Below are 16,200 nucleotides of genomic sequence, written 5' to 3'. Positions count from 1 at the left end.
ACCAGGACACCTCTGACAGTAATTTTTCTTCAACTGAGCAGTCCCCAACACTCTGGTTTGACAGGGCCCTCAACTGTGTCTGACCCATCTCCCACACTTCTGCCCTCACCTCTTTCCATCTATCCCAGAATAATAATAGGGTTTCTCTTGTCCTTACTTTCCATCTTACCAGTGTCCAAATTCAGGATATCATCCTCTGCCATTCTGGCCACCTCCAGCAGGGTACCATCAAACACATTTCCTCCTCCCCTCCACGGTCAGCATTCTACAGGGATCACTCCTTTATCATAGAATCATGGAATCCCTACAGTGTGGAAAGAGGCCATTTGACCCATCAAGTCCACACTTCTGAACAGCATCATAACCAGACCCAGGTCCCCCACCTTATCCATGTAACCCCACATTTACTGTGGCTAATCCACCTATCCTGTGCATCCCTTGACACTACACAGTAACTTAGTATGGCCAATCACTCCTAATACTTCCTCATCCTCCCCACCCCCACTCCCATCTTAGCACCTTCCCATTCAATCAAGTAGATGTAATACTGGAGCTGAAAAATGTGTTGCTGGAAAAGCGCAGCAGGTCAGGCAGCATTCAAGGAGCAGGAGAATCGACGTTTCAGGCATAAGCCCTTCTTCAGGAATGTAGATGTAATACTTGCCCATTTACTTTCTTCCTCCTCACTGTTCAAGACCCCAGTGTTCTGCTTGCACTTATTTTCATCTAGTCTATTCCATTCACTGCCAACAAAGCAGACTCCTTTACACTGAGACGACCAAACACAAACTTGGTAACTGCTTTGTTCGAGGAATAATTCTGATCTTCCAGGTGCTTTGCATTTTAATATCCTTGTTCCCATGCTAAAATTTCCATTCTGGGCTAGTGTTCAACGAAGGTTAATGCAAGCTCACAGACAGCACATCATTTTGATTTACACGCTTTACAGTCTCTAGGACTCAATATTCAGAGCATGACCTCTGTATTCCATTTTTCCTACTGCCCCTCCCCCCACCCCAGCTGTGTATGATCTATGTCCTATTGATTTTTCTCTTAGCAGAGTGGACCTATTTTCTCCTTTTCACATCAATTTTACATCCTTATCACTCCTTCACCACCATTAACAAAGCTTTTGTCTTTTGCTCTAGGTACCCAAACAATCTGTAGCACTTGCTTCTTCTCTTCCCCCCTCTGTCAATAGCATAAAAAACAGTTTTCCAGCCTCTTTCAGGTCTCAGGAAGAGTCATATTAGACTTGAAACTTCAAATCTGTTTCTGTTTCTACAGATGCTGCCAAATTTCTTCTTGTTTTCATTTCAGATTTCCAGCATCTGCAATAGTTTGCTTTTATGTGAGGGGTGTACAACTAGACTTAATTTCTGTGGGCTAGGTAATGACAATAAATAAATCTTTCCATTTACTTATCCAGTGTGAATTGCAATTGTGTGAACAATGTGGCAATGAGAAAATCAAAGATGACAATGACTCTGACCCTTCACACCATTGGCACTCTACAGCTTGGTCCATGAGGTACTACTGGAATCAACAACTTTATCGACAAGTCTTGATGCAAACAATTATCTTGAAAAATATGAATTTAGGTTTCATTTTTGAAGCCTGATCCTTGCGTAGTTAACATGAACAATTTTGAGTTGTGGACGTCATACAAAGACAATTAAAATGCTCAATGGCTGATCACTTTCTGTTTTGCGCAAAGTATTTCAAATCCCTTACAGCTTTGACACTGGAGGTAGTTTTCTAATTTGAGGTACTTCGCATGAGACTATGAATCTGTGATTTGAATAGTTTATCTTGACAATGTGCCAAAATTCTGAATCTCATACAGCCACATTTGGCTTTCTCACAGGAATTTGAGGATGTGAGTCTTTTATCATCTTAATTGTGGTTCTGGAAATTTAACTGGAGTTGATGTCATCTTAGGCTGTGCTACTGCAAACAGCTGTCAAGACATGATATGACCATCTCAGCTGTTCATCTTGGCTGGAGAGAGATTTTATTTTGGATCTGCATTTTTTTTTCTCTCTGCTAACAGTTGAGTCATTTTGGCCTGCTAGTTTAGAATGTTAAAGTTAGCATTTCCATTGTTTTCATCTGTAGACAATCTAAATCTAGGGTCTCTCCATCAGAATGGTTATTTAAAATGTCATTTTCTCCCCCTTATCTCTTACTAATATTTGCATTTCTGTAGGCTCCAACAGTTTTCCATTCCTTTCCCAGGTATGTTCAAGCTGTCTCTGTTCAAGCGTGCACATTATCCCCACACACATCTCTTAAAAAGAAACCACTGAGAAAATACTGATATTTGCCGTTTAGTTTTCTTAGACAGAAATTTGAAAACAAAAATCTTTTAAGTGGAGACTGCTAGATATTAGGATAAACTGTATCATTGGAGTTGACTGAACGGTACTTATGTATTCTGGAAAATTAGCTACACCACCAATATTCGGATTGCAAGATTAAAATTTAAATCAGAGGGTTAGATTTTCCCTTTGTTTTTGATATAAAATCTGCCGTTGTGGGCGATTCACAGGAATTTTGACTGGGTCATCTTTTAATTGACATACAGACAGTTTCCCTGTTATGGGCCCTTAAAGTGAGAGGGACAATCAAAGACCTCCAGATTCAGGAGGTGGGTTTGTTGTGGGAGCAGCACTCCACCTAAATAATAGTTTTTGGCTTGATTCACACTAGTTTGTCATTGGGTGCCCATTTCCAAGAAATGAACTGCTTCCTGTTGTGCTGGGAAACTGGAAATTGACTGGAAAAAAATCACTGTTGGTCTCCTGTAACTATCACTGACATGTTCTTGATAAGACCTTCTGGACCCTGAACCAGTTGCACTTAATACAGCCATCACTAGTAATGGTGTCCAGAAAATGGTGCCTGCATGCTGGCTGATGCTGGTATTTTTAGACCCAGTCTTTTTTCCCCACATTAGGATCTGAAAACTCTGCCCAGAAACATAACTCTGGGTAAAAGTTTTGGGAAAAGTTTTAACTTTTCCAGTTCAGTGCTAACCAAGTACAGCAGACAGTCTTCTAAAAAAAAACTGCCTGAATCCTGTTCCATTAAAAACAACAAAAAAAGGAATATGGAATTCAAGCTGCTCTGTACCTCTTTATCTGGTCTCCCCCTGCCTTCCTATCTCAGTAACCAAACGCAATGAAGATTGTTTTACAGCAGACTCAAACTTCAATTCTACTTCTTTGGTTGTTTTTTCTCTCCCTAATTCTGGTCAGGTATAATTCCTGGAGGTCCCTTTTGGAGATTTAGCAAAACTCTCATTTATTATGGGTCAATACCACATAACAGGTTGAAGAATGGCTTTGATCTTCCCATCAAGGTGACCAAGTCCGATGGGCATCACTGAATGCAAAGACAAGAAAAGCAAGCAGAGGATAAAAGGAGTTTGGAAATCTTGGTAGAGTCATAAAGTCATGGAGGTGTACAAAATGGAAACAGACCCTTCAGTCCCCTTCCTATTCATATACCCATCCAAATGTCTCTTTAATGTTGCAATTGTACCAGCCTCCACCACTTCCTCTGGCAACTCATTCCATACACGTACTACCCTCTGCGTGAAAAGGTTGCCCCTTAGGTCTCTTTTATATCTTTCCCCTCTCATCCGAAACCTATACCCTCTAGTTCTGGACTCCTCGACCCCAGGGAAAAGACTTTGTCTGTTTATCCTATCCATCCTCCTTATAATTTTGTAAACCTCTATAAGGTCACCCCTCAGCCTCTGACGCTCCAGGGAAAACAGCCCCAGCCTGTTCAGCCTCTCCCTGTAGCTCAAATGTTCCAACCCTGGCAACATCCTTGTAAATCTTTTCTGAACCCTTTCAGGTTTCACAACATCTTTCCGAATATTGCACGCAATATTCCAACAATGGCCTAACCAATGTCCTGTACAGCCACAACATGACCTTATACTCAATACTCTGACCAATAAAGGAAAGCATACCAAACGCCTTCTTCATTATCCTATCTACCTGCGACTCAAGGAGCTATGAACCTGCACTCTAAGATCTCTTTGTTCAGCAACACTCCCTAGGACCTTACCAATAAGTGTACAAGTCCTGCTAAGATTTGCTTTCCCAAAATGCAGCATCTCGTATTTATCTGAATTAAACTTCATCAGCCCATTGGCCCATCTCATCCAGATCCTGTTGTAATCTGTGGTAACCCTCTTTGCTGTCCACTACACCTCCAATTTTGGTGTCATCTGCAAACGTACTAACTGTACCTCTTATGCTCGCATCCAAATCATTTATGTAAATGACAAAAAGTAGAGGGCCCAGCACCTGATCCTTGTGGCACTCCACTGGTCACAGGCCTCCAGTCTGAAAAACAACCCTCCGCCACCACCCTCTGTCTTCTACCTTTGAGCCAGTTTTGTATCCAAATATAATTCCCTGGCTTGTCCTTACCTCCCTTCTTAAACAGTGGCACCACGTTTGCCAACCTTCAGTGTTCCGGCACCTCACCTGTGACTATCGATGATACAAATATCTCAGCAAGAGGCCCAGCAATCACTTCTCTTTCTTCCCACAAAATTCTTGGGTACACCTGATTAGGTCCTGGGGATTTATCCACTTTTAACCATTTCAAGACATCCAGCACTTCCTCCTCTGTAATCTGGACATTGTGCAAGATGTCACCATCTATTTCCCTACAGTCTATATCTTCCATATCCTTTTCCACAGTAAATACTGATGCAAAATACTCATTTCATATTTCCCCCATTTTCTATGGCTCCACACAAAGGCTGCCTAGCTGATCTTTGAGGTGTCCTATTCTCTCCCTAGTTACCCTTTTTTCCTTAATATATTTGTAAAAACCCTTTGGATTTTCCTTAATTCTATGTGCCAACGCTATCTCATGTCCCCTTTTTGGCCTCCTGATTTCCCTCTTAAGTATACTCCTACTTCCTTTATACTCTTCTAAGGATTCACTCGATCTATCCTGTCTATACCTGACATATGCTTCCTTCTTTTTCTTAACCAAACCCTCAATTTCTCTGGTCATCCAGCATTCCCTATACCTACCAGCCTTCCCTTTCACCCTGACAGGAATATACTTTCTCTGGATTCTTGACAACTTCTGTCAGAGCTTTGTGTACAGGATAACAGATATCATGAAAATGTCATTATTTATAACCGCAGGTGTACTGTTGGTAATACGCTTACTGGGAAATTTCCTCTGGGTCCATTAGGGGCTAAACAGCCTGCAAGACAGCCAAAATCAGGAACCTTGAACTAAATGCTGGCTTCGCCCTACTTTAGCATGAAACATTATCTAAACCACTGAGAGGATTTTCATGTCATTGATTGCCAGTTAAATTGACTGCTAGAGCACATTAAAAAGCTACATGCCTTTTTGGTGGAAAGGGTTTGACCAAATGTCTCGCAACATTAGGCGGTACAGTGGTTAGCACTGCTGTCTCACAGCGCCAGAGACCTGGTTCAATTCCCACCTCAGGCTACTATCTGTGTGGAGTTTGCATATTCTCCCCGTGTCTGAATGGGTTTCCTCCGGGTGGTCCGGTTTCCTCCCACAGTCCAAAAATGTGCAGATTCGGTGAATTGGCCACGTTAAATTGCCCGTAGTGTTAGGTGAAGGGGTAAATATAGGGGATTGGGTCTGAGTGGGTTGCTCTTCGGAGGGTCGGTGTGGACTTGTTGGGCCGAAGGGTCTGTTTCCACACTAATCTAAAAACATTAGCTACATAAGAGTGAATAAGCTGTTACTGAAGAATTCATCAGCTACTTAAAGGCCCATTCTCTCACTGGCCTTTATCAAGGATTATTAATCCTTGAACAATGTTTATTCTAGAAATTCTGAGGACTTCATCTGGGAACTGTGAGAACTGTGCTTCTCCGCATTATTCTAAGGAGCGATCATCTCAACCTGAAATGCTAACTCAGTTTCTCACTACCTGTTAGGTACGGCATCTGGTTACAGATCTGCAGGATGAAGGAAGAGAAGGCGAAGGATATGATGAGCAACACTACCTACTGCATATGAGAGAGATAGGAAAGAGAAAACTCCTTCCATTTAGAACAAGCCTCTTCCTTTGGTCCTCCTCTATCAGGATTGCCTGTCTATTACAATGAGCTTGTGTTTTCTCTCCATCATCCTCACCTATCCTGAAACCTGTGGTTGTGCGTCAGCCTGTGCACTCCACATACTCAGTACAAGTAGCTGCATGGAACCCATATACATTGCTCCACAAGAACTGTTTCCAATCATTGTTTCAGTGCTAAATCTACAAATGCCTATTTTAGCAACTTCAGGCAAATTGAAAGTATAGTAAATCAATCATTAGGACTAAAATTGCATGCTAAATACAGACTCTCAAATAGATACATCTTATTACATCAATACTCACTTAGTGTCTGATTTGATTCTACCACCAAAATAACTCTCTCGATCTTAGGGTGATGAGCCAGAAGTTTTGGTTTTCAGAAATGTATTGAAATTAGGTCAGTAAACTACTGTTGATGAGGACGAAAATGGCCTGTTCTAGCAATGGTCTGATGGTTTTAATAAGATTTACCATAATTCATGCTTAACAGAAGACTTAATATTTTCACCAATTCCTAATCAATTATCTTATAAATTTCATCCTTTTTAATAATTAGTTCAGTAATATGCTTCATTAAATTACAAAATTTCATTACATTAACAAACTAGTACTGTATCTCATTGCTAAACATGCATTCCCAATTGTAAAAAGGTGTTCATTTCTTACCATATTCATTTTCCGGGGAAGTGGTATTGGGTTTCCAGGCACAGCATACGTATCGTTATTTGGTTCAGCAAAGGAAGAAATTACAGGTGAAGTAACAGGCCATGGTGACCTCTGGCTAACCTCTGCAACATTTTTGGATTTTTTGGGTATGGAGTAGAGTTGTTCAGGTTTCTTTTGATCTATAGAAAATAATACATCCAAACAGTTCAAATAAGGAAATCAGTTGCACAATACTTTCAACTTTTTAGCAGAAGCAACAGATTTTTGACTGAAGACTGTACTCGCAGCCGAAGAAGTGATGACAAATACACATTGAGGAACCAAACAGAAAGTATTTTGTAACCTGTCCACACTCCAAAAACATCTGCATTCATAATTCTTTCTTTAGGCTGCTGTAAAGTTCAAAGTTTAATTGGAGCACCCAATGTGATTCTTAGCCTTACAAATCAGGTTCAGTTGCTCTCTACTGAGTTAGACAGAGATACATCTTTAATCATGGCAGCTAGTTTCACATCATAGCTCCCAATGGCATGTGCTGGACATGATAGATACTCCAGTCAGTTAAAGAATAGCAACTGGACTTGCTGAATGGCCACAGAAGCGCTTCAGCATTACATGATTGTCAGTCTCACTGGTTGAAGGGGAAGCTGCTGATCTTTATAGAACATAGAACATTACAGCCCTCAATGTTGCGCCAACCTGTCATACCAATCTGAAGCCCATCTAACCTACACTATTCCATGTACATCCATATGCTTGTCCAATGACGACTTAAATGTAATTAAAGTTGGCGAATCTACTACCGTTGCAGGCAAAGCATTCCATACCCTTACTACTCAACTGCTAATATGTGGCTGCAAAGATTGTTGTCACCATTCTCTTGTTCTGACTTGGCTTACAGGACTTTGTTGGTCTGAAATGGTAGAGGAAACCCATTAGGTAGTCTAATCAGAAAACGCAGCAATTTAATCAGGATGCAGTTTATTGCACAACTACAATCAGGTATAAGCTAAATTAGTAAGACGTTATTACTAAGACTATAGTGATATCTGGCATAATAGTCTGTTCCCTGGATAATTTTCAGATGTTCTGCCTTTCATCACCCAAGTTCTCATGGCATCATCAAATTGGGTGGAACTTAATGCAGTCTTTAGTATTAACCCTTTCGACAGCTGAGGGTTGTCCAGATTTTTTGTGGAAGATTGAAACCAGTGACTTTCACCATTCAGGTCAGTTAACAAGTTGTATTTGTAGATATACGCAGTCAACTTGGAGGCGCATGATCAAGAAGGGAGGCTTATGTTAGCTTGTAAAGCAGTAGGCACAAGGCAACTCTCAAGAGTGTGTATTTTTTTAATAAGTCCTGTTTCAATGAGGGTGCATCATCAGCTGATACATGGTAGTATTCTTTGAGGAGGATGTTTTCCCAGTGGGTATCAGAAGTTCAGTATGTGTCAGCACTGGAAGCATTTGAGCTGTGTTGATTTCAATGCCCCAGAAATAATCTTAATGACTTCCCAGAGATGGATATCTACAGCATTTGTGTGGTGGTTCCAAGTTGGGCAGCAGCACTCTACTGTTGGGTAGACCAAGGCCAGTGAATCAGCATGTGGTCTGTTGGCTCTGCTATAGCAGGTTGTACTTGCCAATCTCCCTATGTAACATTCATTTTCTTGCCTTGACCTGGGTTTTGGTTTTCTCATAGTTTTGCAGGTAAATCAATATACTGGCAAAAGTGATACCAAGATATTTTGAGTTTGGATCATGGATGAGTGGTCAACCACAGAACTGGACATGACGTTCTTCCCCGTCCTTTGAGTTGTTCAGGTAAAACAATAGTCTTGATAGTGTTTGGGTTAACTTTTAATTTGCTGATGTAGGCTTCCAGAGAATAGATTTTCAGTGAATGTTTTCTCAATTTCCTCACATTTGTTAGCTTTGAATGCCAGAGCAAAGTAGTCAGCATATGTGAAGAGCCATGGACCTTTGGGAGCGAATTTACTAGCATTAAAATGTATGTTGTGGGTGGCACAGTGGTTAGTACTGCTACCTCATAGGACCAGGGACCCATGTTCAATTCTAGTCTTGGGCAATTGTCTGCGGGGAGTTTGCACATTCTCCCTATGTCGGCATGGGTCTCCTCCCAAACATGTGCAAATAAGGTGGATTGGCCATGCTAAATTGCCCTGTAGTGACCAGGAATGTGCAGACTAGTTGGATTAGCCATGGTAAATGGGTTATTTAAATAGAGAATGGGGGGGGTGCTCTTTGGATGGGCCACATGCAGATCTAATGGGCCACATGTCTTCTTTCTGCACTGTAGGGATTCTATGATATGTTGAAGAGAGCAATGAGGGGACTGATCGCTGTGAGACTCAACTGTTCATTGTGGGAGGTGAATTTGATTTCCACGGTACACACTGAGCACAGATTTGACGATCTGTTGGGTTTTCACAGTGGATAATTTTGAAGAGCAGTGACAGCATGCCTGTACACCATATTTTATCATGGGCGTAGGATCAGTCAACAAAGATGGGACCTATCTTCAGGCCTTATTGTAAGCTGTATGTGCTGACAGTGTTAGGATTTGCTCGGACCAGTTCAGTTCTGTTTGGGACTATGTTGGGGAAGGTTGGTGTTGTGCATATTGCTGCTTCCAAGGTGGGACTCAATGTGTTTAGAAGAATTTTGTTACTGAGAGCAAGGCAACGTGAGTAGAAATTGTCTAGGTCATTGAGTAATTTCCCTGGCCTTGCAATGACCACCATTTTCGATTTATTTTATATCCTTGCATGGGACATGGGTGTCACTGGCAAGGCTGGCATTTGATCACCCATTTCTAATTGCTTTTGTACTGATTGGTTCTCTGTGCCATTTCAGAGGACTATTAGGAGTTAATATCATTATGGGTCTGGAGTCACATATAGTGCATATCAGGCAAGGATGGCAGTTTCCTTCTCTAAATGACATTAGTGAACCAGATGTGACTTTACGACAATCGGCAATGGTTATATGATCACCATTAGACGATCTGTTTGATTTTCAGATTTCACTAAAATCACATTTCATCATCTGTTATGGTGGGATTCTTATCATATCTACAGGTGATCAGTCTAGGATTCTGGATTACCAGTCCAGTGGTATTACCACATGCCATCACCTCCCCTAAATGCATGAGATGTATGGAATGGTGCCTCTTCTGTGAAGAGGGGGAAAAAATCTTTGGTAGCCACCAATAGGCCTGTGATCCAATATGCTTCAGAAATTATGGGTAAATCCAATTAAGTCTCACTGGATCCCAATATCACTGTTGCTTGGCCATGATCCTGGGAGAAGAGAGGAGAGAAGGTTGACGGAGGACAGCCAGCTCGAGCACCCAAAGCCTAATGTTTACTATGGACACTGGGAAATTGTGAGAGTTCTCACGTGACCCTTTGTGCTTCCCACATTTGTAACCTGGAGCTTGCCAAATTGGTCTAGACATGGGCTGCTTGTGTTGTGAACCAGAAATCCCAGTTGGCAGGAGAACTAGGTCATCACAGATCCTGAAATTAATTCTAATTGAGCTAAATTGGCTGCTTCCTGTTTGGACAGGCAGCCAAACGACTTGGAAGCTGGAATCGTGTCGGAGAATCATCATGGTCCAGTGATGACAAGTTACATGCGCAAATGTCTCCAATCTGGATCCTGACAGGTTTTAAAAATCTAGCTCATGCATATCCATGGTAGTGGATATTCAATGGCCTCAACAATCAGGAACTAGAGACATGAAAATATCCGACTGATCAATGACCAGTGGTACCCCTCTATCACCCAATCCCTTTGGAAGGTATGCATTTTGGCAGTTGGACAAGGACAGTTTGAATGCCAATGCCCCAACAATAGAAGAGAATATAAATTCTCAGTGTTCCTGCTCACGCTTTAGAAAGTTCAAATCAGCTGTGTTGCCTAAGAACTGCTTAGCATTCTCAAAATGGATAAAAAGTTTATGGAATCACAGAAATTTCAGGATACAGAAGTAAGTCATTTGGCCCATCATGTTTGCACTGGCTCTTCAAATGAGTATCATTACCTCATGCCAATCTCTGTCATTTTCCTAATAAACTTGAATATCGTTTCTATCCAAATTATCATCTAATACCCTCTTGAACGCTTCAATATGTCTCCATCACATTTCCAGGCAGTGCAGTCCATACCCTAACTATCGGCTATTTGAAAATCTTCTTTTCCACCTTGCATTTTCTTCTTTTACAAATCACTTTAAATCTGTGCCCATGGTTCTTGATCCTTTTACAAGCAGTAATAGTTTCTTCCTATCTACTTTATCTAGTCCCCTCATGATTTTGAAAACTTCTATCAGATCTCCTTTTAGCCATCTACTCTTCAAGGAGAACAGTCCCAATTTCTTCAATCTATCATCAACTGAAATTTCTCATCCCTGGAATCATTCTTAGAAACCACTTCTGCGCTCCCTCCAATATGTCACATCCTTCCAATAACTGATGCTCAGAAATGTATACAACATTCTAGCTGAGGTCTAACAAGTGTCTTATACAAGTTCAATGTCACCCCCTTGCTTACATACCCTATGCTCCAATGAATTGAGCTGAGAATACTGAATGCTTTATTATTTCTCTCAAACTGTTCTGCCGCCTTCAGTAACTATTGCACATATACACCCAGGCCCCTCTGCTCCTGCCACTCCTTTTGAATTGTAATCCCTAATTTATATTGTCTTTCAAAATTCTTCCTACCAAAATGCATCACCTCACACCTTTTGCATGAACCTCATCTGCCACTTATACACCCACTCCACCAACCTGTCTATGTTCTTTAGAAGTTCAAACACTGTCTTCCTCACAGTTTACAATTCTTTTAAGTTTCATGTCATCTGTAAACTGTGAAATTGTCCCGATACATCAAGAGCTAGATCATAAATATATATCAGGAAAAGCAGCAATCTCAATGCTGATCCCTGCGAAACCTCACCACAAGCCTTACTCCAGCCTGAAAAATTTATCCCTTGATCATGACTAAATGTTTCCTATTACTCAATTTATTTTGTACCAATGTTGCTACTGTCCATTTCATCCATGACCAATAACTTTCCTCAGAAGTCTGTTGTGTGGCACTGGAGCAAATGCCATCTGCAAGACCGCATACATAGCATTAGCTTCTAGCTTTTCTTTTACCTCTTCAAAAACTCCAGCAGGTTAGTGAAACTTAATTTCCTTTTTAGAAATGAATGCTGGCTCTTATTAATCAACCCACCTTTTTCCACGTGACTACTAATTCGACCCTGAATAATTGTTTCTACTGTGCCAACAAGAACTGCACATGGTATTCCATTTGTGGCCTAACCCTAACCCTATTTCTATCTCCACAACTGAAGTTAAACTGACTAATCTGTACTTGTTGAGCTTATCCTTATGACCTTTCTCAAAAACCTTTTGCAATTTTTCAGTTTTTTGGTACCTTCCCCAAATCTACGGAAGTCTGGAAGATTATAATCAGTGCCCCTGCAATCACAACTCTCATTTCCTTCAAAATCCTTGGATGTATCTCATCCAGTCCCAGTGCTCTGCCAACTTTAAGTACAAAGAGAGTCAAAAAGTGTGGTGCTGGAAAAGCACAGCAGGTCAGGCAGCATCCTAGGAACAGGAGAGTCGATGTTTCGGGCATAAGCCCTTCATCAGGAATGCGCCAACAGTCTATCCAACACTTCTTTCATGTCAATTTTGAACCTTTCTAGTTCCACCCTCTGGTCTGGGTTGCATCTCCAACTTTGGAAAGACTGATGAATAGTCTTCATTTAACACCTCAGCCATGCCTGCTGCATCTACATACAAACGCACTTTCTGGGTCTCTAATTGGCCCTACTCCTCTTACTAATTATATGCCGATAGAACATTTTAGGATATCCTTTTATGTTAGTCTATTCCCATCATTCCTCTTTGCTTCTCTTATTTTCTTTTCATCTTTCCTCTGAAACTTATTTATTCCTCTTGGTTTTAAATTGCATTTTCATTCTGTTCTCTGGCCATAAAATATAGGAGCAGAATTATTTGATTTTGTCACATGTACACAGATACTGTGAAAAGTATTGTATTGTGTGCTAACCAGACAAATGATACCTTACTCAAGTACATCAGGGTAATAAAACAGAATGCAGAATATCGTGTTAAAGCTACAGACAAAGTGCAGTGAAAAGTCAGTTCTAATATATGAGAGGTCCTTTCATAAGTTTGATTACAGCAGAGAAGAAGCTATTCTTGAATTAGGTAATTCATCTACGATAATTTTCTGTTACAAGGTTAATGAGCATAGAAGCAGGTCCTTCAGCCCATCATTTCTGTACTGACCAACAAACACCAAATTACACTAATCCCTTTTATCTGCGCTTGTTTCATAGTCGACTATGCCCTGCTATTTTAAGTATCGATCCTGATATTTTTTTAAATGTTGCGAGATACTTGTCTTAACCACCCTTTTAGGCAGCATATTCCATATTTCTACCACTCTCTGGATGGAAAAATTTCTTCTCATATCCCAACCACTTGCTCACCTTAAATTTATATCCTCTGGTCTTAGCTGTCTTTCATGGGGAAAAGATTCTCACAATCTATCCCTTTCATAATTTTGTATGTCTAAATGAGATCCCCTTCAGCCTCCTCTACTCCCAGGAAATCCAGTCTCTCTCCATAACTGAGTTCTTTCATCCCAGGCAATATCCTGGTGAATCTCCTCTGCACCCTCTCTCATGCCATCACATCCTTCTGATAGTGTGCTAAGAAGAACTACACATGATATTCCATTTGTGACCTAACCAATGTTCTATAAAGTTGAAACAAAACTTTGTTGCTCTTACAGTCAGTTCTGATATAACGCTATAATTCCGTTTTGTGCAGTCTCGCATTAAAAGTATTTAGTGCAATAGCCACGCCATTTATATTAACGTGGCCAGGACCACGTTATAGCGAATACAGGTTAGGAAAGTTTGCTTTCTACAAATAACGGTAAAGCTGATTCGCATTGAAGAAGCACGCGTTGTAGCAGAACCGACTGTATATTCTACATCCGAGCTGATAAAAGCAAGCATCCCATACACCTCTTCATCACCCTGTCTACCTGTGCTGACATCTTCAGGGATTGCACACCAAGGTCCCTTTGTTCTTCAGTACTCCTTAGGAATCTACCATTCATTGTGTATATCCTTCGCTTATTAGACCTCTCAAAACGCATCACTCTGCACTTATCGGGATTAAGCTCCATCTGCCATTGGTCTACTCAATTTACCAACTGATCGATATGAGATTGTAGCCTGAGACAATCCTCACTATCAACAACACTAATTTTTGTGCCATCTGCAAACTTACCAATTAAACCTTCGAGATTCACATTAAAGTTGATAATGTACATGACAAACAGCAAGGGTCCCAGCACAAATCCTTGTGGTACATTGCTGGTCACAGGGTTCCAATTACAAGAACAACCCTCCAACATCGCCCTTTCCCTCCTATTTATAAACCGATTTTGGATCTGGTTTGCCAACTTGCTTTGGATCCCAGAGGCTTTTACATTTTGGATTTGCCTTCTATATACGACCTTGTCAAAGGCCTTGCTGAAGTCCACATAAACCACATCAACTACACTACCCTCATCAATATATTTAGTCACCTTTTTAAAAATAAACTCAATTAAGTTAGTAGGGTAGGGTTTCCTTCAAACAAATCCATGCTGACTATCCCTGATCAATCCCTGCCTTTCCAAGTCGTGATTAATCCTGTACTTCAGAACTGTTTTCAAATATTTCCCTACCATTGACATCAGACCACCTGGTCTGTAATTACATGGCCTATCCCTGCTGCCTTTCTTTAATAAAGGAACCACATTTGCTCCCCTAATTAACTATTCTGCTCCTTTGAAAGTATTAAGGAAGAAGTGAAACTCAGTAAATGTGAGAATTGAGCACTGCAAAATACAGAAAATTTTCAAGTTGCGGACTACAAATAGTAACAATCTTGTTCGACGTTTGCACCTGATATAAGAATATCTTTGTAAAACTTAAGTTCAATGATGTGGTGTTTTCCTTACCAGTCTCTGGTAATTCTGGGAGAGCATGAAGACCATGTGTTATCTTTGGAGACAGCATGCTGAAACACAAATTGGGGAAAAAAAAATTTAATGAAATAAGTTTAATGGAACGAAGAACTATTAATTTAATTCATTTGTGGATTTTAATAGAAAATTTGAATAATTTCCTTTACTTTTATAAATTTACCTGCAATATAAAATGTACTTCATGCAAGTAGTCTGTGAAGAAAACTACTTAACCTTCAGATCTTTATAATAAAGCCCAACATTCCCCTTTTTGGACTGTCAAGAAATTAAAAATACCAACTTTCAAGTAAATAACAAATAAATATAGATATTATCTGAATTTTGTGCTCAGCTCAAAATGAACTGCCTAGAAAGAAAGCTATCTGCAAAGGTCAATCAATCTGACAGGAATCTGTCCTCAGTGACAGGGGACATGAGAGATAATAGCAGAATGGCTATGTTACTAGACCAATTTGGTTGGATCCTAACTGACCTAGCAATTGACTCATCATTACCTGCTAATAGACAATAAATGTTGATCTTCCAGCAACACTCACGTCCTGAGAAAAATGTCAGCAAGTAGGTAGACGTTTAATCATATTGAAATATTGACACATAGAAGCCAGTAATTCAAAGAACTGCACTTCTGATTTAAAATTTCAGAGTGTAAAATAAACATAGGACTATATTGAGATAGAAGCTAAAATAAAGATAAACATACTTTTCAGTACCAATAAGGGTGTTTCACAGTAATTATAAAGTCAGTACATCTTTCAAAATCTAACATACCCTTTCAAAAAAGTAACCTTTTCCAGAGTTTTTACAATATGGTAGCAGTGTTGGAGTGAATATTTTTGTCAATTCATCATCACAAGGGAGACATCAGTCTATAGGAATACTGCAGTGCACTCTATGGAGAACCAAGACTCTGGATTTCCCTGTTATTCTTTGCATATAGTGATCATGACGAATGCTGGCAGCTTTTTTGTAATTACATATAAAAAGTAAGGTCATTGTGAATAACAAAATTCAATCTAAGTTCAGCAGGATTGTTAACATTTCACATGTTAAAACCAAACAATGTGATATTTTAATAAAACAGTAAAGTAAGAAAAACCTTGGGAGTATCTAACCTTGGCCTTGGTGAAGATCTATCCACCACTGGAGGAGGCGGACTAGATGGTGGGGTAGATTCTAAACATTAGAAAATAACAAGGAACATCAATTTATGAACAGGTCTACAGTTTAAATTATCACATTGGTAACATAAGCTTCAAGGAGAAAGTGAGGACTGCAGATGCTGGGGATCAGAACTGAAAATGTGT

The 16,200-nt window shown here is 40.2% G+C and overlaps 1 protein-coding gene across 1 annotated transcript in view; it reads right to left on the bottom strand.

Annotated features, from left to right (window-relative positions):
• Positions 1 to 16,200, bottom strand: part of unm_sa1614 (un-named sa1614) — a 256,372-nt gene that overhangs the window by 12,778 nt on the left and 227,394 nt on the right. Inside the window, exons 25-27 of the mRNA XM_043709987.1 lie at positions 16,009 to 16,069; positions 14,870 to 14,928; positions 6,776 to 6,954 (exon numbers count right to left, since the gene is read on the bottom strand). Of these exons, the coding sequence (XP_043565922.1) occupies positions 6,776 to 6,954; positions 14,870 to 14,928; positions 16,009 to 16,069 (299 nt within the window). The remainder of the gene's footprint in view (positions 1 to 6,775; positions 6,955 to 14,869; positions 14,929 to 16,008; positions 16,070 to 16,200) is intronic.

The sequence above is a fragment of the Chiloscyllium plagiosum genome, chromosome 20 (assembly GCF_004010195.1).
Source record: "Chiloscyllium plagiosum isolate BGI_BamShark_2017 chromosome 20, ASM401019v2, whole genome shotgun sequence".
Lineage (NCBI taxonomy): Eukaryota > Metazoa > Chordata > Chondrichthyes > Orectolobiformes > Hemiscylliidae > Chiloscyllium > Chiloscyllium plagiosum.
This window is presented reverse-complemented; position numbering and strand designations above follow the sequence as displayed.